Source organism: Amblyraja radiata, chromosome 1, assembly GCF_010909765.2.
Source record: "Amblyraja radiata isolate CabotCenter1 chromosome 1, sAmbRad1.1.pri, whole genome shotgun sequence".
NCBI classification, from domain to species: domain Eukaryota; kingdom Metazoa; phylum Chordata; class Chondrichthyes; order Rajiformes; family Rajidae; genus Amblyraja; species Amblyraja radiata.
Genome location: NC_045956.1, coordinates 157,408,283 through 157,434,052, shown reverse-complemented (window position 1 = coordinate 157,434,052; position 25,770 = coordinate 157,408,283). Strand labels below are relative to the sequence as shown.

Here is a 25,770-nt window from a genome sequence, read left to right as displayed (position 1 = left end):
TTGCTGAAATGCTATTCAGAACACATAGCTGGGTATATACAGTAAATTGAAGGATTTGCAAAGCAGTAGAACTTATGCCCAAAAAGAATCATTTAAGAAGCAACTGGTGGTAATGATTGCGGAGATGTATGACTTTCTTAATGGATAAGCCAGGATGAAGTGATCTGCATTCGTATTGTGACACGGTCCATTTCAGGAACCAAATTTTCCTCATTAGACACTTTCTGTCCTCCAAAGAAAGCCATAGTTTGCAATTGAAGATCATGGCCTAGAAAAATCATGCTTGGGCCTTAGAAACATAGAAACATAGAAAATAGGTACAGGAGGAGGTCATTCGAGCCAGCACCACCATTCATTGTGATCATGGCTGATCGTCTCCTATCAATAACCCGTGCCTGCCTTCTCCCCATATCCCTTGACTCCACTAGCCCCTAGAGCTCTATCTAACTCTCTCTTAAATCCATCCAGTGATTTGGCCTCCATTGCCCTCTGTGGCAGGGAATTCCATAAATTCTCAACTCTGGGTGAAAAAGTTTTTTTCTCACCTCAGTCTTAAATGACCTCCCCTTTATTCTAAGACTGTGGTCCCTGGTTCTGGACTCGCCCAACATTGGGAACATTTTTCCTGCATCTAGTTTCTCCAGTCCTTTGATAATTTTATATGTTTCTATAAGATACCCCCTCATCCTTCTAAACTCCAGTGAATACAAGTCGAGTCTTTTCAATCTTTCCTCATATGACAGTCCCGCCATCCCAGGGATCAATCTCGTGAACCTACGCTGCACTGCCTCAATCACAAGGATGTCCTTCCTTAAATTAGGAGACCAAAACTGTACACAATACTCCAGATGTGGTCTCACCAGAGCCCTACACAACTGCCTTGTGCTGGGAAGAGGTTAGGATTTAGATTAAAAGACACAAAATGCTGGAGTAACTGGCTGAGTCAGGCAGTGTCTGTGGAGAACACAGACATGCGACGTTTTGAGTCAGGACCTCTCTTCAGACTGAAGATAGACACAAAAAGTCAAGGTAACTCAACGGGATAGGCAGCATCTCTGGAGAGAAGCAATGGGTGACGATTCGGGTCTAGATCCTTCTTCAGACTGAAAGTCACAGGAAATGGAAAATGAGAGATATAGACGATGATGTAGAGAGATGTAGACCAATGAATGAATGATATGCAAAAAAGTAACGACCTGAAACGTCACCCACTCCTTTTCTCCAGAGATGCTGCCTGTCCTGCTGAGTTACTCCAGCTTTTTGTGTCTATCTTCGGTTTAAACCACCATCTGCAGTTCCTTCCTGCACCTCTCTTCAGACTGATTGATCAGTCTCAACCAGGAGGGTCCCAAACGTCACCTGTCCATGATCCTCAGAAATGCTGCCTGACCTACTTTGTGTCTTTTTTTTGTTCACCAACATCTGGTTTCATGGACCTCAGGATTTAGGTTGGTTGGGAAAAGGTTTTGTCGGTGTGATTTGTAGCTTGTTTGTGCTCCTGATGAATGTGCTGCAAGAGGAGGATTTGTCTGCATTTAAAAACTTTCTACGAATATAGGTCTCCTTTTTTTCCAGCAGGGGACCCACGGTTTCCTTCAGCTCATTAAACAGCTCAGGTGTGATTCGTAGAAAGTTTTTAAATGCAGACAAATCCTCCTTTTGCAGCACATTCATCAGGCTATCATACTGTCCAAGCATCAATCTTCTTTGCAAGAAGGGCTTCACCCACTGACACCTCTTCTTGTGCTTCCTCTTCACCCTTGTGCTTTCCCTTCTGCCTTTCTTGAAAGGCTGATGAAGCAAAAGGGCTGCTGCTGACAGCAGTAGATGTACTTTTAGTAACATCCACCTAACTTGTTCCTTCTCTGCTCTCATGGTTCAGAATGATTTAAAAAAAAACCTGGGAGGATTTTATTGTAAGGAAAAAAATTTTTTCTCTGCTAAAAGAACTCTGCAACTATGATTGAGCATGCCCAGGAGTGACAGAGGTCACATGTTTATGTTAATATTAACCTTTTTTTCACCCAGTTTTATTCCACCAGGGAGGTCTTACCTTCCACTACCTGCAACCTCCGGTAACCACCTTCAACTAGCATCGCAACCGGCTTCGACTAAAAAATTATCGGTTTTTAAAACAGCAACCTATTTTTAGTCGAGGTTAGGTTTCGAAATTTTTTGAAATAATCGCCTGAACATAGAAGAAGCTCGACTACGCGGAAACCACTTTCAACCATTAGGGAGAGTGACAAATACCTCCGGGAACCTCACGGAAACCTTGGGTGGGGCGCAAGGTCTCCAGAGGTTTCCGTTCAGGTTTCCTAAGGATCTTCTCTTTATAATCCACAATAGATTGTTTCTTACAGAATAGCATCAATCTTATCTTGCAATTCATTATATAGGATTTTAAAAAATCACTTAATGTTAATTACTTTGTGGCGGCATGGTGGAGCAGTGATAGAGTTGCTGCCTTACAGCGCCAGAGACTCGGGTTCGATCCTGACTATGGGTACTGTCTGTACGGAGTTTGTACGTTCTCCCCATGACCTGCGTGGGTTTTCTCCCGGAGCTGTGGTTTCCTCCTACAATCCAAAGATGTACAAGTTTGTAGGTTAATTGGCTTTGGTAAAAATTGTAAATTGTCTCTACTGTGTACAATGGTGTCGGTGTGCAGGTTAATCGCTGGTGCGGACTTGGTGGACCGAAGGGCTTCTTTCCACACTGTATCTCTAAACTAAACGAAACAAAAATAAACGTACGGGCTGGTAGGCCACGGCAAATTTTCCCTTGTGCATGGGGAGTAGTTGAGAAAGTGGGATGATATATCAATCTAGTACGAACGGGTGATCGATTATTGGCATAGACTCAGTGAGCCGAAGGTACTGTTGCCATGCTGTATCTCTAAACAAAACTTCTCCTTAAAACTAGCATTAAGGACCATAGCTGAAAGCCACATTACGCTGTCTGTATTAAACCAATTCAGTCAGTCCCTTGTCTCTCTTCTTTTCCACAGCAGCACAATTACCATTTATCCAGTTCCCTTTGAAAGTCATGATCGAATATATGCTTCCATGCAGTCCTTTTCAGATCTAAAAATAATTTGTTGTGTAAAAAATCCGTATCATATTTATTTGACTCCATTATCATTTCTTCTGGAAAATCATTATTTATACCTGGGCAAAAATAATTCTTAAAATAAATGTACCTATTCAAATTAGCACCTTATGTGTATTGTCCAGTAAATGTAAGCTTTTGCTCTCTCAGTCCAGGTCATTAAGAAGAAATTAATGATTAGACAGAAAGCACCTTCGATCACTGCAGTGGAAGCTGACTTGTTAATTACTGTACAAGCAGAAAATTGAATCCTGCAAAAATAAATCAGGAATAGAAACATCTGTGGATGAGAATTTATTTCCTAATACAACCATTACCTTTTCAAATCAAAACATTACCACAATTAGTTCCAAGACACTTTCAGTTCCCTCCATGGTGACATTTCTCATGAGCCTAAACATTCCCGTACAATCAGAGCGAAAAGCAGCCCTCAGTTATCTAACCCCAGATGAAGAAATAGAATTATTCACAAGGTAAATATTGATACAGTTAGGTACAACCAATTAAAAATGTTATGTCTTATGTAAAGGTCTTGTTAATTGCATTGCTCAATAATTACATTTATCTTATTTGGAGGAGCAGCATAGAACATAAAGGGTGATAAAGGGCTCAATTTGAGCTGATGGGAATGCATAGTGGTAGAACCCCTGCAACCCTGGAGGCACAATTAAGGGACTCTTTCCAGATATACACTGGGAGTGTCATAGTGCCATTAGAAACATAGAAACATCGAAAATAGGTGCAGGAGTAGGCCATTCGGCCCTTCAAGTCAGCACTGCTATTTAATATGATCATGGCTGATCATCCCAAATCAGTACCCCATTCCTGCTTTCCCCCCACGTCCCTTTATTCCATTCGCCCTAAGAGCTATATCTAAGGGCTAAATGTTCTCTCGAAAACATCCAGTGAATTGGCCTCCACTACCTTCTGTGGCAGAGAATTCCACAGATTCACAACTCTCTGGGTGAAACCTCATCTCAATCCTAAATGGCCTACCCCTTATTTTTAAACTGTGACCTCTGGTTCTGGACTCCCCCAACATGGGGAACATTTTTCCTGCATTTAGCCTGACCAATCCCTTAAGAACATGTTTCTATAAGATTTCCTCTCATCCTTCTAAATTCCAGTTAATATAAGCCCTGTTGATCCATTGCTCAGACAGGATTGAATTTGTTAAATGTTTCAGGTAAATGTTTCCTCAGGCAATATGTAGAGGCCCCTACATGAGAGACAGTAAAGCTTGATCTACTCTTGGGAAATTAGAAAGGGCTAGTGTTTGAAGTGTCGATGGGTAAGCCTTTTGGGAACAGTGGACCCATGAGTTAAAATTCTGAATTGCAGCAAAGCCAACTTTGATGACATGAGACAGGAACTTACTCAAGTTAATTGGAATAGGTTATTTGTGGGCAAAAGAATGCCCGGAAAGTAGGATGCTTTTAAAGATGTTATGACAAAAGTTCAGGGTATGCTTGTTCCTGTTAGAGTGCATGGCAAGGCAGGTGGGAGTAAGGAAGCTTGGATGATGAAATTGAGGCTCTGGTCAAGAAAAAGAAGGAGGCATGGGAATAGGTATAGGCAGCTGGGATCAAGTATATCCCAGGAATAGTTAAGGGAACTTAAGAAAGAAATCACGAGGAAAAATAGGGGAGCAGGAGATAACTGGAGAGTGTTGTAGAGGAAAATTGAAGGAATGCAAGTACACAGTTCCTTGAAAGTGGCATTACATGTAGATGGGGTGGTCAAGAAAGCATTTGGTACAATAGACAATAGACAATAGGTGCAGGAGTAGGCCATTCGGCCCTTCGAGCCAGCACCGCCATTTAATGTAATCATGGCTGATCTTCCCCAATCAGTACCCCTTTCCTGCCTTCTCCCCATATCCCCTGACTCCGCTATTTTTAAGAGCCCTATCTAGCTCTCTCTTGAAAGCATCCAGAGAACCTGCCTCCACCGCCTTCTGAGGCAGAGAATTCCACAGACTAACAAATCTCTGTGAGAAAAGGTGTTTCCTCGTCTCCGTTCTAAATGGCTTACTCCTTATTCCCCATTAGCCTTCATCAGTCAGGGTATTGAATATAAAAATTGGGATGTTATGTTACAGTTGTACAAGATGTCGGAAAGGTCGCATTCGGAGTATTGTGTTCAGTTTTGGTTACCCTGCTGTAGGAAGGTTGTGGTTCAGCTAGAAAGAGTGGAGAGAAGATTTACGATGATGTTACCAGGACTTGAGGGCCTGAGCAATAGGGAGAGGTTGGACAGGCTAGGATTTTATTATTTGGAGTGCAGGAGAATGAGGGGTGATCTCATAGAGTAGTATAAGATCATGAGGGGAATGGATAAGGTAAATGCACAGAGTCTTTTACACAGTGTACGGGAATCAAGAGCCAGCGGGCTTAGGTTAAGGTCAAGGGGAAAGGTTTAATAGGAACCCGAGGGGCATAATTTTCACACATATATGTGGGTATATGGAAAAGCTGCCGGGGGGGGGGGGGGGGGGGGGGGGGGGGGGGGGGGTAGTTGCGGCAGGTACTATAAAAATATTTATAACAAAAAATAACAATATTGAAAAGCATTTGGAAAGGTTCATGGATAGGATTGCATTTGTCCCATATCCCTGGATTTAGAGGGATACCAGGGATTTGGGACAAATGCAGGCAGGTAGCACTCAAGTAGATGGGACATTTTGTTCTGCAGGGGCAATTTGGGTGAAAAGGGCTTGGTTCCGTGCTATATGATTCCATGGTTCTAAATGCTGTTGTGTAGTCAGGAGAGTAAAACAAGCCCAGTGAAACAGTGGATGTTGCCGGTGGACGCCAGCATCTGCTTGGTCCACTACAAGGCTCCATAAAGAATCCCATGCAGATGCTGAACTGCCAGCTGTTATCAGGCAACTAAATCATCCTCCCCCAACCAGAAACACAGTCCTGAACTGCTATTTGCTTCATTGGTGTCCCTCGGACTATCTTTGATTGGACTTTACTGGCTTTACCTTGAACTAAACATTATTCCTTTATCATGTATCTATACACTGTAAATGACTCGATTGTAACCATGGATTGTCTTTCCGCTGGCTGGTTAGCACGCAACAAAAGCAACAAAAGCTTTTCACTGTACCTTGGTACATGCGACAACAATCTAAACTGAACTGCCGACATTTCTTTACTAAATCTAAGCCAATGTGGTGAACTGACTTCATCTCACTCCAACATTTTGTGTCTATCTTTGTTTAAACCAGCATCTGCAGTTCCTTCCTACACATACATGTTTGATAATGTTTGTTGAGGAAGGTGTGTGGGTTGGTTGACAAGAAGAGTTTATTTCTGTTCAGCACGTAATACCAGATCCTTCTCATACACCCATGTCACCAGAACGAGACAGATGGGCCTCAGTTTAATTTGTGCCTCACGGGGAAAAACAAGATATTTATAATATAGCAATCCCTGCAGATCCTGCCAACATGTCTTTTGGGAGCTCACTATAATAAAAGTTTCCAAAGAAAGTTTTTAGAGTCGTCTAGCATGGAAACCGGCCCTTTGCCACAACTTGTCCGTGCTGATCAAATTGGCATTCTGGGATAGTCCCATTTGCCTTTCATTTGGCCCATATCCCTCTAAACCATTCCCATCCATATATCTCTCCAAAATAGCATTGTAAAACATGGCTCTATATTATTGTGTTTCGGGTCGAGACCCTTCTTCAGACCACGTTGCTCCCTTCCATTGACTCCATCTACTCTTCATGCTGCCTTGGCAAGGACATCAGCATAATCAAAGGCCAGTCTCACCCCTGCACTCCCACTTCTCCCCTCTCCCATCAGGCAAGAGGGACAGAAGTTTGAAAACGCATGCCTCCAGATTCAGGGACAGTTTCTTCCATAAGGCAACTGAATTGTCTTAACACCAGCTAGAGTGTGGTCCTGACCTCCCATCTACCTCATTGGAGACCTTTAACCTGATTTTATCTTGCCCTAAATGCTGTACCCTTTATCCTTTATCTGTACACTGTAGATGGCTTGATTGTAATCATGTGTAGACTTCTTTGATTGGATAGCATGCAACAAAAGCTTTTCACTGTACCTCGACACACGTGATAACAATAAACTAAACTAAAGTATCCTGAGTCAGGTATAAGACAAATTAGATCAGCACTCAGATGGAAAGATTGGGTGGGAAATGAGCAGGCACAGACAAATGGGATTGGCTTGGATGGGCATTTTGGTCAGCATGAATGCGTTGGGCCGAAGGGTCTGTGTCCGTGCTGTATGACTCTCTCACTTTACCTCTCAAAATCCCGAGTGAAACTGATGAGATTTTATGGTATTTAAGAAGGAACTGCAGATACTGGAAAATCTCAGGTACACAAAAACGCTGGAGAAACTCAGCGGGTGCAGCAGCATCTATGGAGCGAAGGAAATAGGCAACGTTTCGGCCCGAAACGTTGCCTATTTCCTTCGCTCCATAGATCCTGCTGCACCCGCTGAGTTTCACCGTTTTTTTTGTGTACCTGAGATTTTATGGTAATCCTGTAGTTCCATATTTTTAGTCCTGATACTGTTTCTTTATTCCAGATATATTTAGTTAACAGATCTTAATTTCCCAGCTGTTGCCTTGGGTCTTCAACCTCTGCCTCCAAATATCTATTCCATCTTCCTAATCCCTACACTTTGATAATAGACCAGAATGAGAAGTTTCAAAAAGAAATAAAAGTCTGCTGCAGCATGTTGAGATTAATTCACATGTTTTGGTCTTGGGTAGCATTCTTTTCAAGTAATACCCTTGACGATAGCATTAAATATATTCCCATTATTTTACAGAACCTGGCGTGCACAGACAAGTTACGTTCATTCAGCGACCCCTGAACACAGCTGTCCTGGAAGGACGAGATGGGGTTATGGAGTGTTGTGTTTCTGGATTTCCAGCCCCAACGATCACATGGAAGAAAGGGGATGAAATTGTTCAGATCAGGTAATTGAGTCCATTATGTTTCTCTCCCTGGCCCTGGCTGAACAAATCAATGAGAACCATTAAGATCTGTATTAAAAAGATGAAATTGCATGGCCACTTCATACCTCACCATTTAGCAATTCTCTTCCCGCAGTGTGTAAAGAGCAAAGGACAACCTTTGTTCGGCTTCCGTGTAATGAATTCACTATTCATCACAACACTGCCGTTCTTTCCTTCTTAGCCGGAGTTGTTCCAGCGTGGTTTTGAATGTTGAAAATTGCAACTGGTCTGTTGGTGCACATAGTACCATTTCTCTGGATCTTTTGTACAGCAGGCAGCCAACTGTAATTACATTTCAGCAACATTTATCCTTGTTACTGCTTCTCCCCTGCTGCATCCCTTGAGGTGCCAGCGCGTGCACAAAATAAGCAAATTCTAATGACAATCACGAAACATAGATTGGATCAAATGCAAAACATAGAATGGAAAATCTGTTGCCATAACCTCAGAACATGGGATAACTAACCGAGGCTGGTTGGAGCATTCATCCTAATGTATGTCACCTTTGCCTATTTTAAGACTTTTAAACATCATAAATCAGCATGGAGGTTATTCCACTGACTTCTTTGCCAGTCATTTTGTGCATGCATGTAAACAATTTATGAGCTAATTAAATAATGTTGGACAAAGATGCAGCTTGAATAGTTTATATACAATACATTGAGCTTAGTCATATTTCTATAGCAAACGTCCCGCCTACATATGGTATGGTACTGGCGGTACATTATATTCTGGCATTGAAACATATGTAGAGCATTTGGCTTTTTAAGCCTTTGACAAGGCATTGAGCCATCTCTCACATTTCTTCCATTTCTTAGACCTCATTCAACCTCTCCCTCCAAAGTGAACAGAGAGCAGCTCCCCTTTCACACGACTGACTCCTGGATTCAGCGTATCATCCTTGGCCGCACTTCTTCCCCCACGCTCCCTATCAGGCACTTCTTCCTACTGCCTTTACTTTGCATTCTTCTCTCCTTTTTGACACCCTTTTGTCTCTTTTATCTAATTGCTAGCCTTTGTCACTTACTCCACCCATCTGAAAATTGAACTCCCCTCACCTGTATCCACCTATCACTTGCCAAGTTCCATCCCATCCTCTACTCTTTTCCAGTCTTCTCCCCTTACTACAATCAGCCTGCAGAAGGGTCCCCAACCTGAAATGTTGCCTATCCATGTCATCCAGACATACTGCCTGACCCGTTGAGTTACTCCACTGTTCACTTTGTGTTCAGCTACCACTGCTTTTTTTCGTTGCTCACTTATTTCACCAATTCTGAAATTCTGACAAGTTTTCAAAACACTTCAAAGTCTTAGGAAAAAGCAAAATAAGTTGATTCTACTCCCAGATATTGGAATTGTATCATTAGCATGTCATTGAAATTTATAAGCAAATCTTTTCATAAAATCAACCATGCTGGATTTACTGACCAGATCAATCAGCTTCCATGGGGAGGTGATAGATTTCCCTTTCATGTGTTTCTTTTTTTGGGAAGCAATTGAGAATCCAGCTGAAAGGTCTGCCAGAATGGTTGCAATGTCTCATGCTCTGGTGTTCTCCTAAACTTCAGCACATCACACAGACTTGCAGCTTTCAAGCTTCCAAGATGGCGCCCAACACAAGCAACTATTTGCGTGCTAGCCACAGAAGCAGATCTACAAACTCACATTACAATCGCTCCACACTCTTAAATCTGTATTCCCACAGCAACATTTCCTACATTAACTATAATCACTAAACATGATTCCCTTATCATATATCTTATACACTGTAAATGGATTGATTGTGATCATGTATTGTCTTTCTGTTGACTGGTTAGCATGCAACAAAAAGCTTTTCACTGTACCTCGGTACACGTGACAATAAACTAAACTGCACTGAACAGACTAGTTTAATTCCTGGCTACTAACTGGTTTGGACCAATCTAATAACAAAGTGGCTTCTGTTTAAAAAAAAAAGTATGCAAATCATATGGAAGATTTGTCTTTGAGTTCTATTTAGTAGATAATTGTCATTTTTCAGGTCCAAGAAATACTCGTTAATGGCTGGAAGTAACTTACTCATCAAAAGTGTGGTGGAACAAGACTCTGGGTTTTACACGTGTGTCGCCAACTATGAGAATAAGACGTTCAGTGCCTCAGCAGAGTTCACTGTGATGAGTAAGTCTAATTTGATACTTCATCCATTAAGCAATCCAGTCATGGAGCAGCTCAAAATATATAAAAACATTCCAAACACTGAACGCTTGTTCGATTACGTTTTCATAATTGTATTTATATAGATGAGCAAATGGCTAGCATGATTGTATAACCATTAAGCCATCGTGATTTATGTAACATTTACTGGTGGCAGCTGAAGGCTTATCCGCATATTTACTTGAAGAGCACAAAAGTTGACTGTTGAGTGTAATTTGTATTTTGAACTCATGCTAAAATGAAGCATTTTGATTACACGTTCAATCTCAGTGATAATGGAGGGAGAATTAATGGTACACAGCATTAAAATGCATTGGCGATACCGTAATTACAAATCTCAAACCAATGTATTAAAAGACTGAGCAGTAATATTACATCAATTTACATTTGAAATCAAAATGGAGGGAAGCTATTTTTACTCATTTGCGATCCAGCCATTTGTTGAAGTGTAGCCCAGAATGCCAGAGTAAGGACAGGTGTTCCTTAGCACTGAGCTGTAACAGAGTGGGGTCAATTTCCAATTTGCCAGGCTGGGTGCTACATATGGAAGATGTGATGCAGGGACTGAAGAGAAGTGATACATTACACATTATTTTCCTTTTTTTTGATTTAATGTAAAGAAAATTGGACAGGCATTGTTGTTGGTGTGCATGTTTTTCTCATCTATCTTCATGCTCTGTTTAAGTGCGCATCATTCTCAAACCCCTGAGTTGGCAGTCTGTGGGCTAAAGCCTTTTATTGTATAGGCCTGATCATCACATAGAGTCAGCACAAAAATCATTATCTTCATAGGAGAACGCTGAGATACCAAGAATAATGTCTACAGTGGCAAGGTACATATTACTGCAGCCGAGAAGGCTGTGTATCTTTCAAAAGGCAAACACCTGCTTCTTGGATTCATCTTTAAATTTCTGAAATCATCATGAAAAAGTTTTTTTACAATGGGCTGTTTATTTTTAATAATGCAGTGGATATTTAAGGTAAACCATGGGAAGAGGTATGAGAATGAAAATACAAGTATGCAATGCAAAATTCAGTTCATGTGTGCAAAAGTTAAGGTGTGCTGAACAACAGGGCCATGTTGAGCAGGCGAGGACTTTATTCTTTGGAGCGCAGGGGGTTGAGGGATGGTCTTATGGAGGTGTGTAGGAACCTGAGACGCAATTCTTTCACACAAAAGGTGGTTGGTATATGGAACAGGCTGCCAGAAGAGGTAATTGTGGAAGGTACTATCACAACGTTTGAGAAACATTTGGGCAGGTACATGGATAGGAAAGGCTTAGAAGGATATGGGGCAAAAGAAGGCAGGCAGGACTAGTGTAGTTGGGGCAAGTTAGTCGGCTTGGGCAAGTTGAGCCGAGGGGCCTGTTTCCATGCTGTATGACTCTCTGGTTAAGTGCTGAAAACCACAAGATGATTCCCCACCCCATATGCCACAGCTGAAAGGACCAGCTTTCATGGGCAGCACATTGGTGCAGTTGGTAAAACTGCTGACTCACAACAACAGAGACCCTGGTTCAATCCTAATCTCCGGTGCTGCCTGTGTGGAGTTTGCACGTTCTCCCTCTGATCAGCACCAATATCCTACTCTACAAATTGCTAACATTTTCAATGCACTTACGTGCAACTTATTGTAATTCCATTGTTCTTTATAATTCTCTTGTGCTATCATGTAAGTGACCATGTATTAATGAACAACTTTCATGTTCTTAGCAAGAGGGTTGTATATGTATATGTTGAAAATACACACCAGTTATTGGACATTGAGAATAGAAGTAGGTGATAACTGTTGGAGGGGATGGTGGTGGTCAGCTCCCTTTTTTGAGTCAAACAGTGATAGTGTGATACATGATGGGAATAGGCCATTTGGCCCATCAAGTCTGCTCTAACCATCGCCTACCCATTTATACTAATCCCACAGTTTCCCCACATCCTCATCAACTCCCCCAGATTCTACCACCCACTTGCATAGTAGGGACAATTTGCAATAGCCAAATAACCAACCAATTCTCACATCTTTAGAATGTGGGAGGCAACTGGAGCATCCAAAGCAACCCCACACATTCACATTGAGAATTCACAGATGAAACACAAAGAGCACCCAAGGTCAGAATTGAGCATGGGAGTCTGGCATCATGAGGCAATGGCTCTACCAGCCGTGCTACTGTGCACCTTGAGGTGGTGCAGTTCCTGTTGTAAAGTGTTCCTAAAATTTGAAACACTTGAATGGTTTATTAGACTTTTCAGAAGGCAGTCTATGCCCTGTCCCACTTAGGAAACCTGAACGGAAACCTCTGGAGACTTTGCGCCCCACCCAAGGTTTCCGTGCTGTTCCCGGAGGTTCCCGGAGGTTTTTGTCAGTCTCCCTATCTGCTTCCACTACCTGCAACCTCCGGCAACCACCTGCAAACTCCGGGAACTGCACGGAAACCTTGGGTGGGGCGCAAAGTCTCCAGAGGTTTCCGTTCAGGTTTCCTAAGTGGGACAGGGGCATAAAAAAAACTCATGTCATATTACATCCAGAGTTACTTGCGGAGCCAGACTGCATAGGGGAAGCAAATTTCATTCCTTAAAAAGTATGAGGAAGCACATTGGCTTTTGTGAACAATATTTTAGTTTCATGGCAACTATTAATGTTACCAGATTTGTATTCCAGTTTTACTTATTAATTGAATTTAACTTTGTCAGCCACTATGTTGGCATTTGAACTCATATCGGTTTAGGCTTATTATTATCTGCTGAAAAGCTTTGTTTTGCATGCTGTCCAAACAGATCAGATATACTATACACAAATACAATTAAATGAAACTCTAATGCAATTGATAGAGCAAAGGGGAATATACAGAGTGCTGAATATAGTTCTCAACATTGTAGCGCATCAGTTCCATAGACAAACTTCTAATGTCCACAATGCAGTAGAGGTGAATCGATCGGTACTCTGGCTTATGGAAGGATCATTCAGAAGTCTGATAACTGACTGGAAGAAGCTGTTCCTGAGTCTGGTGGTACTTGCTTTCAAGCATTTACCAGGCGAGAGCATATTTACAGATCATTAACTCCAGTCACTAATTCAGTTACAGAACCATTATTTAACTGCACCTATAATTCATTAACTGTTCTGTTCCAATTTATTATACAGTCCAACAGCTCAATTGCCTGAAATTAGCATCTGTGTCATGATCTTCACTCCTTCTCTTCCAAACATACTAATGTTTACAAAGCTGCTATTCTAAAGCCAACGGCAGTTCTCCGCTACATCGATTGATCCCAATACTTCATGCCCAAGTCCACAGTGAGTAAGTGTTGCATGTTGGAGAGTCATAGAATAATGCCCCTGTCCCATTTAGGAAACCTGAACGGAAACCTCTGGTGACCTTGCGCCCTACCCAAGGTTTCCGTGAGGTTCCTGGAGGTTTTGGTCACTCTCCCTAATGGTCGAAAATGGTTTCCGTGTAGTCGAGGCTTCTTCTATGTTCCTGCGAATATTTCAACAAAATCAAAACCGGCCTTGACTAAAAATAGGTTGCCGTTTGGTCGAAGCCAGTGGAGTGGGGTCGCTATTTACTTACAGGCAGTCGAAGGCAATCTTCTTCGCTGACCGGCCATTTTGATTGGCTGATTGGTTTTCAGGACCTAGAAGATCCGCCGGATGGTAAAATGCCCGTTAACTTTATTAAACTTCTTAAAACTTTCTCCACTCTTTCTCCCCCCATTCTCTCCCCTGCTCCCCCTTCTCTCCCCCTTATCTCCCCCTTCTCTCCCCCCATTTCCCCCTTCTCTCCCCTTCTTTCCGCATCTCTTCCCTTTCTCTGTCCTTTTCTCCCCTTCTTTCCCCTTCTCTCCCTCCCTCCCACGCTCTCTAAATGACTTTCCGTGCTCTGTTGCAGCCAGTTCATCTTCATCACGCAGACAGCGCTCCTCCACTGATCCTGGCCCCCATCTTCGCGATGTGTGTGTGTGTGTGTGTGTGTGTGTGTGTGTGTGTGTGTGTGTGTGTGTGTGTGTGTGTGTGTGTGTGTGTGTGTATGTGTGTGTGTGTGTGTGTGTGTGTGTGTGTGTGTGTGTGTGTGTGTGTGTGTGTGCGTGTGTGTGTGTGTGTGTGGTCGGTATCAAAGATCCTGTAGGATCTTTGGTCAGTTGATGCAGCTCACACTTCGGTCGAGGCTTTCCAGGCGAGTGACCAAAACCTCTGGTGACGCATGGAAACCGTGTGTGGGGCGCAAGGTCATTAGAGGTTTCTGTTCAGGTTTCCTAAGTGGGACAGGGGCATTACACAGTGGAGAAACAGGTCCTTCAGCTGAACTTATCCATGTCTACCAAGCTTATCCCATTCGCCTGCATTTGAGTGGAATCCTAAACACATACTTTTCATCTTGTGATCTTTCATTGCAATAAGATTTTTTTTCATTTATTCTTTCTGATTCAGTATAATATTTTGTATCATCTCCATTCCTACACTGAATTTCTTTAAATAGTTTCCCCTGCCATCAATCGACTTGTCAGATAATTAAAAGTAGCCAATTAACCTACCACAGACACAAAATGTCGGAGTAACTCAGCAGAACAGGCAGCATCCCTGGAGAGAAGAAATACATGACGTTTAGGGTTGAAGATGTCTGAAGAAGGGTCTCAACCCGAAATGTCAGGGATCCCATTCCTTCTCTACAGAGATGCTGCCTGTTCCTCTGAGTTACTCCAGCATTTTGTGTCTATCTTCGGTTTAAGTCAGCATCTGCATTTCCTTCCTATACAATTAACCCACCAGTCGGCATGTCTTTGCGATGTGGAAGAAAACTGTAGCAACATGGGGTAAACCAAAGGGTCACAAAGAAAGCATACAAACTGCACACACACATCTGAGGTTATGAAAAAAAACCCCCACTCATTGGAGCTGTGGCTGCAACATTAATTGCTGTACCACTGATAGCAACACTGATAAATCGACAAGCAGAACCTCAAAGGCAATAATTATTACATTGTATAAATAGACTAATTAAGTGGGCCTGAAGTTGGCAGATGCAGTATAATGTGGGCATATGTGAATTTTCCACTTTGGTGAAAACAAATCATTATTGAAACTAAACGAGACAGCAAAATGATGCGGTTGAAATAATCGGGGTGGGGTGGGGTTGGGTGGGGGGGAGGGGGAGGGGAGGGGAGGGTGGTGCATGAAGTACAAAATGTCAGCATGCGGGTGCACAGGAAGTAACTATGAAATCTAATGGAATATTGGACTTTAAGGAAAGATGTATGGAAGGTAAAAGTTTTGTTTAGCTTTGCAGAGTCTGGAGAGGCTGCATTTGTTCCCCGTATTTAAGGGAAGATGTGCTTGTGGTGAAGGCAATACAGAGAAAGTTCACTAGATTGATTCTTGGGAAGTAGAGTTGAGGTATGAAGACAGATTGAGCAGATCAGACCTTTATTCGTTGGAGTTCAGAAGGATGAGAAGTGATCTTACTGACATGAATAAGATGTTGAGGGGATTCAATAAGATTGTTGTGTGGAGGATTTTTGGGATTGGTGCGGAGAATATTGTTCCCCGTGTGGGTTGCCGAAAAGTAAGGGGCATAGTTTAATAATAATGGGCTGTCCATTTCAGAGGGACATAAAGAGGAATATTTTCCCCAAGAAGGTCCTGAATCTTTGAAACTCTTACCTCAGTGTGCTGGCAGATGTTTGAATGGCAATTAATTCCAGGGGCATGAGGAGAGAGCAGACAGGTGGTGTTAAGGCTAAGACAGTATCAGCCGCGATCTTATTCAATTTATTCTTATGCCGTGGTCTTATTCTCTGTGATCTTATTCACCGTGATCTTATTCAACTGGGCGTCATGGTGGCGCAGCGGTAGAGTTACTCCCTTACAGCGCCAGAGACCCAGGTTTGATCCTGACTACAGTTGTTTGCAGGTTCTCCCCGTGACCTGCGTGGGTTTTCTCCGAGATATTCGGTTTCTACCCACACTCCAAAGACGTACAGGTTTGTAGGTTAACTGGCCTGGTGTAAATGTAAATTGTCCTAGTGTGTAGGATAGTGTTTATGTGCAGGGATCGCTTGTCGGTGCGGAATCGGTAGGCCGAAGGGCCTGTTTCCGCGCTGTATTTCTAAACTAGACTATAGTAGAGCAGGACTGTGGGACCTCTGGCTTTCTCCTCCTCTTCATTATGTTCTGATGAACCAAGTGCAACATAACAGTGGGTCCAAAAATCAGAAACAGAGAATTTGTGGCTCGTGGAATGGCATGGAAGAACTACTTTTCATTTCATGGGTCCCTGGCAACTTTACAGCGGAAAGAGAGAGCAGACAATCACAATGGAACCAGTGAACTAGCAAATAAAATAATTAAGGCTGTGGATAGGGCTATAAATAAATCATGACGTTGAAGGCTCAGGTGAGAAGAAATTTAGAAAGTTAGAGAGAGAATTGGTTGCACATGGTTAATGATCTGATTAATGAGAAGCAGAATGCAACCTGTACGGACTAATGCAGCGACAGGAAAGGTTAAAAAAGAATGTTAAGAATAAAAATTAAAAGTTCTTTCTTTGATTGCATGAAGACTTCACAGGCAGATGTATAAATTGATGGCACATAGAGATGAATGGATTATAGACAATAGATAATAGGTGCGGGAGTAGGCCATTTGGCCCTTCGAGCCAGCACCGCCATTCAATGTGATCATGGCTGATCATCCAAAATCAGTACCCCGTTCATGCCTTTTCCCCATATCCCCTGACTCCGCTATCTTTAAGAGCTCTATCCAACTGTCTCCTGAAATCATACAGAGAATTGGCCTCCACTGCCTTCTGAGGCAGAGAATTCCACAGATTCACAACCCTCTGTGTGAAAAAGTTTTTCCTAATCTCCGTTCTAAATGACTTACCCCTTATTCTTAATCTGTGACCCCTGGATCTGGACACCCCCAACATCGGGAACATGTTTCCTGCGTCTAGCGTGTGTCTAAACCATTAATAATCTTATATGTTTCAATAAGATACCCTCTCATCCCTCTAAATTCCAGAGTATACGAGCCAGCCGCTCGATTCTATCAACATATAACAGTCCCGCCATCCCGGGAATTAACCTGGTGAACCTACGCTGCACTCCCTCAATAGCATGAATGTCCTTCTTCAAGTGTGGAGATCAAAACTGCACACAATACTCCAGGTGTGGTCTCACTAGGGCCATGTACAACTGCAGAAGGACCTCTTTGCTCCTATACTGAACTCCTCTTGTTATGTAGGCCAACATGCCATTCACTTTCTTCACTGCCTGCTGTATACCTGCATGCTTACTTTCAGTGACTGATGAACAAGGACCCCCAGATCCCATTGTACTTCCCCTTTTCCCAATTTGACACCATTCAGCTAATAATCTGCCTTCCTATTTTTGCCACCAAAGTGGATAACCTCACATTTATCCACATTAAACTGCATCTGCCATGCATCTGACCACTCATCCAACCTGTCCAAGTCACCCTGCAACCTCACGGCATCCTCCTCACAGTTCACACTGCCACTCAACTTTGTGTCATTATGGAGACAAAGTGACCGAAGCTGGAAACCAAAGAGCACAGAGCGGAGCAAGATACTCCACTCCTGCGTAATCCAAATGCACTGAGGTGTAGTACTTAACAGAGCATAACGGTCGCCATCATGGAATGCTCAACCTGACTTCCTGTTTCATTAACATACCACTCGCCAATGGAAAAGTAATAACCCGGTGAAATTACCTTAAGATCTTGCTGCTTAAAAAATGCAATAATATAAAAAGTCATACAGTACCTCTAAAAATTATAGCAGATTAAATTTCAAGATCAGGATGATTATCTTTGTAAGCATTGATCTACCACGGTGTTTGGGGTTAAGAGACTGTAATCTCTCCATATCTTGTTCTTTCTCGCCCCCTCTCCCCCTCTCCCCCTTTCCCCCTCTCCCCCTCTCCCCCTCTCCCCCTCTCCCTCTCTCTCCCTCTCTCTCCCTCGCCATCGCCCTCGCCCTCTCCCGCTCTCTCTCCCTCTCACCTCGGCATTCCCGAAATCGTTTGGCGTTTTGTAAAGACAACTGCATCTGCAGTTCCTTCCTATTGAAGAACAATCCTGGCCCGAAACAACTCCTAATCCATTCCCTCCACAGATGCCGCCTAGCCTGCTGAGTTCCTCCAGCACTCTGTGTTTTTTTATTTAACTCTGAAATTGACAGAAAATGCTGGAGTAATTCAGCAGGACAGGCAGCATCTCTGGAGAGAAGGAATGAGTGACGTTTCGGGTCGAGAACCTTCTTCAGACAATCACAAGTACTCTCACTGATGAGAGTTCAGTTCAGTCTGAAGAAGGGTCTCTGCCCGAAACGTCACCCATTCCTTCTCTCCAGAGTTGCTGCCTGTCCCACTGAGTTACTCCAGCAACAGCAAACCCAGTCAGGATCGAACCTAGGTCTCTGGTGCTGTAAGTCTCCTAATCTGAGGAAAGACATTCTTGCCATAGAGGGAGTACAGAGAAGGTTCACCAGACTGATTCCTGGGATGGCAGGACTTTCATATGAAGAAAGACTGGATAGACTCGGCTTGTACACGCTGGAATTCAGAAGATCTTATAGAAACTTACAAAATTCTTAAGGGGCTGGACAGGCTAGATGCAGGAAGATTATTCCCGATATTGGGGAAGTTCAGAACTAGGGACAGTTTAAGGATAAGAGGGGAGTCTTTTAGGACCGAGATGAGAAAATAATTTTTTACACAGAGAGTGGTGAATCTGTGGAATTCTCTGCCACAGAAGGTAGTTGAGGCCAGTTCATCAGCTATATTTAAGAGGGAGTTAGATGTGGCCCTTGTGGCTAAAGGGATCAGGGGGTATGGAGAGAAGGCAGGGATGGGATACTGAGTTGGATGATCAGCCATGATCATATTGAATGGCGGTGCAGGCTCGAAGGGCCGAATGGCCTACTCCTGCACCTATGTTTCTATGTTTCTATGTTTCTAAGACAGCAACTCTACTGTTTCACCACCGTGCCACCCAAACTATATGCCAAACTTTAAAGTGCTGAAAAAGTTGCTGAAGCAAGTTGCTATGAATCTGTGTAGGAAGGAAATGCAGATGCTGGTTTAAACTGAATTTAAGCTGGTTTAAACTGAATATAGACACACAAAATCTGGAATAACTCAGCGGGACAGTTTGAATCTCTGGAGAGAAGATCACGACCTGAAACGTCACCACATCATTTTCTCCAGAGATGCTGTCTGAACCGCTGAGTCACTTCAGCTTTTTGTGTCTCTCTTTGCTATGAATTTATGCAGTTTCCTTCAGTTTTTGCACGATATGGGAAGATACTTTTATTTATATGAAAATATGTAGAGCATATGAATTCTACTTCCATTCCTATATACTACATATACATTACCATTTACATTTGCCACTAGCATCTAATTAATATTAGCAACCTATTGTTGTAGTAGTTGATGCAGACTGCACATGTTTCTTCCTGAATCATAAGGAGAAATTAGCCTCATATTTAAGAAAGAACTAAGAAATATTGTAACCGTGTAGTCTTCTCCAGATGTGTGTGTACATAAATTGATATCGAATGGCAACATTTGAACAAAATTATTTGTTCTCCTTCGGCGTGGTGCTGCGCTCTGAGAACTACGCTTTATGATGTTTGCTGAGAACAAAGCGGGCAAAGCATTGTTTCTCTATTACAATATGTATGATGCACATATTTAAGCCCTGGTTTTCAATCAATGATGTGACATCTGGTCGCAGTTGGAAACAGTAGCTATTGAAAACACACACCCATAAACACTGGATAATTGTAAGCGACATCTGCGCCGCTGCATTTATGAACATTTCATACGTTTTCATAAAACGTTCTCATAAAGCTGATATAAGGTACATAGGGTGGGTATCGATTAATTCTAGACAACAGATCAAAAAAATAATCTAACCCCATTAATTCACTCAGGGTGCTCTACTGTATGAAGTAAACATAGACATAGAAACATAGAAAATAGGTGCAGCAGTAGGCCATTCGGCCCTTCGAGCCTGCACCGCCATTCAATATGATCATGGCTGATCATCCAAATCAATATCCCATACCTGCCTTCTCTCCATACCCCCTGATCCATTTAGACACAAGGGCCACATCTAACTCCCTCTTAAATCTAGCCAATGAACTGGCCTCAACTACCTTCTGTGGCAGAGAATTCCACAGATTCACCACTCTGTGTGAAAAATGATTTTCTCATCTCGGTCCTAAAAGACTCCCCTCTTATCCTCAAACTGTGGCACCTTGTTCTGAACTTCCCCAATATCGGGAATAATCTTCCTGAATCTAGCCTGTCCAACCCCTTAAGAATTTTGTAAGTTTCTATAAGATCTTAAATATAGCCAGTTCATTGGCTATATTTAAGAGGGAGTTAGATGTGGCCCTTGTGGCTAAAGGGATCAGGGGGTATGGAGAGAAGGCAGGTACAGGATACTGAGTTGGATGATCAGCCATGATCATATTGAATGGCGGTGCAGGCTCGAAGGGCCGAATGGCCTACTCCTGCACCTATTTTCTATGTTTTTATCCCCCCTCAATCTTCTAAATTCTAGCATGTACAAGCCGAGTCTATCCAGTCTTTCTTCATATGAAAGTCCTGCCATCCCAGGAATCAGTCTGGTGAACCTTCTCTGTACTCCCTCTATGGCAAGAATGTCTTTTCAGATTAGGAGACCAAAACTGTACGCAATACTCCAGGTGTGGTCTCACCAAGACCCTGTACAACTGCAGTAGAACCTCCCTGCTCCTATACTCAAATCCTTTTGCTATGAATGCTAACATACCATTCGCTTTCTTCACTGCCGGCTGCCCTGCATGCCTACTTTCAATGACTGGTGTACCATGACACCCAGGTCTCGTTGCATCTCCCCTTTTCCTAATTGGCCACCATTCAGATCATTCAGAGTGAAGTATACAGCAAAACTTGCACTTCCAGAGTGGCCTATCGTGTTGTTTCTTCAGCGGACCACCAATTTATCTTAGGAGCAAAACATAATGTGCTGGAGAACTCAGCAGGTCAGGCTGGATCTATGGAGGGTCCGAAGAAGGGTCTCGACCAAAAATGTCACCTAATCCTTCTCTTCAGAAATGCTGCCTGATCCGCTGAGTTACTCCAGCATTTTGCGTCTATCTATGGAGGGAATGACTAGGTGACGTTTAGTGTCGGGTCCCTTCTTCAGGCATTTTTTAAGGAGTTGGGAAAGAGTGAAAATTTCACGGATTTAAATATGTTGTTACGAATATAATGTGCAAAAAAATGCCATGAGCCATAATTGCCACATACATACCCAAAAATAGAAATGTTGAAAGTTACAGTGCGTAAAAAAAATAGATATTACGAGCTTTGCAGTCTCCTTGTACCAATCAAACAGAAAATTCAAAATACTATATTTTGAAAATGGGCAAAGCAAAAAGTAGCATAGAAACATAGAAAATAGGTGCAGGAGTAGGCCATTCGGCCCTTCGAGCCTGCACCGCCATTCAATATGATCATGGCTGATCATCCAACTCAGTATCCTGTACCTGCCTTCTCTCCATACCCCCTGATCCCTTTAGCCACAAGGTATGTTCTCGAGAAAGGCTTATCCTAAAATAATTGATCGGAAGGGTGTGATTTTCAGTCAGGACATCTGTATCATTCAGTCAGTGAGCTGGAGATGTCGATGTGGACGCCATGACGGTAATCGCGAGCCCATTAAGATGGCGCGAAAAATTACCCATGACGTACTACGGCTTTTTCGCCGAGTGGAGTATCTTGCTCCGCTCTATGATCTTTGCTGGAAACTGTCTCAGAAAATCAGGAAGGAAAACTCTGGGTGGAGATGAGATGTAACAAGGAAACAAAGTCAGCAATGGAATAGTCTATGGGTTTCCTAACAGTGGTTTTATTGCTGGAAAGAACACTTTTCCAGAAATAGAGCGAGTTTCTAATAATGGTACTGTAATAATAATGGGTGACCCTAATCTTCATGTAGATTGGGTAAATCAAATTCTCAAGGGTATTCATGATGAGGGGTTAATTTTAGATCGTTTCCTAGAATAGTACATTGTAGACCCAATAAGGATAATGATCTCATGAGAAAGGATCCCTTAGGAAAGAGTGCTCTTAAGATAGAAAATGTAAAACACTTCTGAAACGAGGGACATTAAAAGCAAATGCAATTATGAAAAGAGATGGCAAAAATTGATTCAGAAATCATATTTAAGGGATATGACAAGGAAAAAAAAAGTGGCAAAAATTTAATGGAGCTTTTAATTATTTTTGCTGAGAGTGGTGGGTTTTTGGAATGATCTGCCAAAGGTAGTAGTTGAGGCAGGCACTAAAACAATATTTAAAAGATATTTGGACAGGTACATGAATAGTTTGGACAGGTACATGGACAGGTATAGTATATGGATAGGAGAGGTTTAGAGGGATACAGGCCAACGTGGGCAGATGGGACGAGCGTAGATGGAGCATCCTGGTTGGTATGGGCAAGTTGGTGTGTAGGCCCTGTGTTTCATGTTATATGACTCTGTAGGACATAGTTCTGAGGAACAAAAGCTTAGAAATTGTACAAGCGCACAAAAGTGAGTTTCCTTGCAAAAGATTGTATTAATGTTTATGTTTGTATCGAATGGCATCCAAAGGCATTTGGCCAGTTTACTTCAATGTCCCACTCGCTTCAGCACAGTATATGTTATTTTGATATCGGTTACACACTTAATGATTTTAACCTGTGTGCTGCAGATATTTTCTTGATTCCTCAAATGTTGGCTCATGACCTTTGATGTTGATCACAAATAAGGAGATGGCAGTATAGCAGATCAGCAAATTGATTAGCATTAAGACACTATTCCCGGTCATAAAATTATGTTGACTCAGTATGAAATTGTATTACAATTTTTCAAAGTATCCTGATACTTCTTTCTTAACAATGAACTCCGGCAATTTCCCAACCACATGCATTGGGATATAGTTTTTTTCATTCCACTAACCTTCCTTCTTATGTTGGTGTGTCATATTTGCTGTTTTCCTCTTCTTTTCTGCAATCTAGGAATCCTGATCTCTAATTAAAATGGTGGCTGAAAGTTACTCACTGTCTCCTCATTTACTGTTGTTTTGACCTTTCCCATCGTCCAATGTGGAAAAAAACCCAAAGTATTGCTTTAATGCTGCATTATTAATTACCCTGTCAACTTCTAAAGGATTACTGTTTACTTTTGCTACTATATTTTTGCTGACATAGAGGTTCTAACAATTTCTTCTAATCCTTGTTTCTCAAATTCTAATATTTAATATATCAATGTGTTATTTATTCATTGCTAATATCAAAAAATATCAGAAACTAGGTCAGCCATGGTGTTGTTGAATAGCAAAGCAGGGATGAGGACTCTTCCTGTCTCTATTTTTAATGTTCACACAGTCATAGAGAAATAAGCCCCTCAACCCATTGAGTCCCTGCTGGCTGAACATCAAGCACAGATGTCTACAATAATCTAATCCATAGTGTCATCCAGCACAGAAACAGACACATTGGCCCGGTACCCGGACATGGCGCCGACAGACAAGAAGCCGAAGCAAAGAAGTCGAAGCCAAAGAACCGAATGGGAATGAGGCCGAAACGCCAATGAACCAAAAGAGTCCGAAGACGAAACGCCTACTAACCGAAAGGATGGGATGCCTAAATGCAAACTAACCGAAAGGGCGGGATGCCTAAAAGCCAACTAACGGAAAATTTATGTTGCCTAAAAGCAAACTTACTGAATGGCCGCTCTGTCGAAACGCCACCTACTCGAAAGGCGGCGCCGCCTACAGGCCAAAGACTGTCGCTCAACAGAAATGTCTAATAAGGGACTTGACGTTGCTGGGGGGGGGGGGCGAGACTTGTCAGCGAATGGTCCAGACCCCCGCGTCCATCACATCACTGTGAAGGCATGAACATTGTCCCATCGGCTGGGTCACTGTGTGACAGCAGCCTCAATGGTCAGGCCACTGTGTGACAGCAGTCTCACCGGCTGGGTCACTATGTGACAGCAGTCTCACCGGCTGGGTCACTGTGTGACAGTATTCTCACCGGCTGGGTCACTATGTGACAGCAGTCTCACCGGCTGGGTCACTATGTGACAGCAGTCCCACCGGCTGGAACTGTGTGACAGCAGTCCCACCGGCTGGGTCACTATGTGACAGCAGTCTCACCGGCTGGGTCACTGTGTGACAGCAGTCTCACCGGCTGGGTCACTATGTGACAGCAGTCCCACCGGCTGGGTCACTGTGTGACAGCAGTCTCACCGGCCGGCAACGTCAAGTCCGTTATTGGACTTTTCTGTTGAGCGGCAGTCGGTTCGTTGGCCTGTAGGCGATGGCGCCTTTCGGTAGGTGGCGTTTCGACGGAGCGGCCATTCAATAAGTTTTCTTTTAGGCTACGCAGCTTTTCGGTTTGTTGGCTTTAAGCCGTCCCACCCTTTCGGTTAGTTTGCATTTAGGCGTCCCATCCTTTCGATTAGTATACATTTCGTCTTCGTAATCTTTCGGTCTATTGGCGTTTCGGCCTCGTTTCAATTCCGTTCTTTGGCTTCGACTTCTCTGCTTGGGCCCCTCGTCCGTCGGCGCCACGTCCGCACACGCATTGGCCCGACTCACCCATGACAACCAAGAAGGCCATCTAATCTAAATCTAGTCCCATTTGCTAATTTATCAGGCATACATACTCAGCTGATTCACGGTATAAATAAAATATTCCGTGTGAATTATGCCATCATTATCACATATCTGCTACATAGTTCGCTCTGATGAATTACTATCTTGTTTGATCTATACATATCTCAGTACTGATAGTCATAGTCATACAACGTGGACACAGACCCTTGAGCCCATCATGCCCACGGTGAACAACATGCCCCATCTACACTGGTCCCACCTGCTGTGTTTGGTCCATATCCTTCTAAACATAACCTATCCATGTCCTTATCCAAATGTATTTTAAATGTTGTGATGTTTAAGATACTGCAATAATCTAGGGAAAAATCGACCCAAAACATCACCTATTCCTTCGCTCCATAGATGCTGCCTCACCCACTGAGTTTCTCCAGCATTTTTGTATACCTTAAATGTTGTGATGGTACCTGCCTCAATTACCTCCGCCGGCAGCTTGTTCTATATACATACCACCCTTTGTGTAAAATGTTGTTCCTCAGGTTCCTATTAAATCTTTCCCCAGGCTCTTGTCCTCTGGTTCATGTTCTTGAACATAGACTCTATGCATTATTCTGTCTATTCCTCTCCTGATCTTATACACCTCAAAAAGATCATCCCTCATCCTCCTGCACACCAAGGAATTAGTCGTAGCTTGCTCAAACCCCACCAAAGCTCAGTCCCTTGATTCCTAACATCTTTGTAAATCTTCTCTGCACTCTTTCCAGCTTTACAATATCTTTCCTATCACAGG

General features: G+C 42.8%; 1 protein-coding gene across 4 annotated transcripts in view; it reads left to right on the top strand.

Annotated features, from left to right (window-relative positions):
- Positions 1 to 25,770, top strand: part of dcc (DCC netrin 1 receptor) — a 1,158,836-nt gene that overhangs the window by 560,370 nt on the left and 572,696 nt on the right. For all 4 annotated transcript variants that reach the window (XM_033033465.1, XM_033033449.1, XM_033033455.1 and 1 more), the window contains exons 4-5: positions 7,925 to 8,075; positions 10,135 to 10,271. In XM_033033465.1, coding sequence (XP_032889356.1) covers positions 7,925 to 8,075; positions 10,135 to 10,271 — 288 coding nt within the window. The remainder of the gene's footprint in view (positions 1 to 7,924; positions 8,076 to 10,134; positions 10,272 to 25,770) is intronic.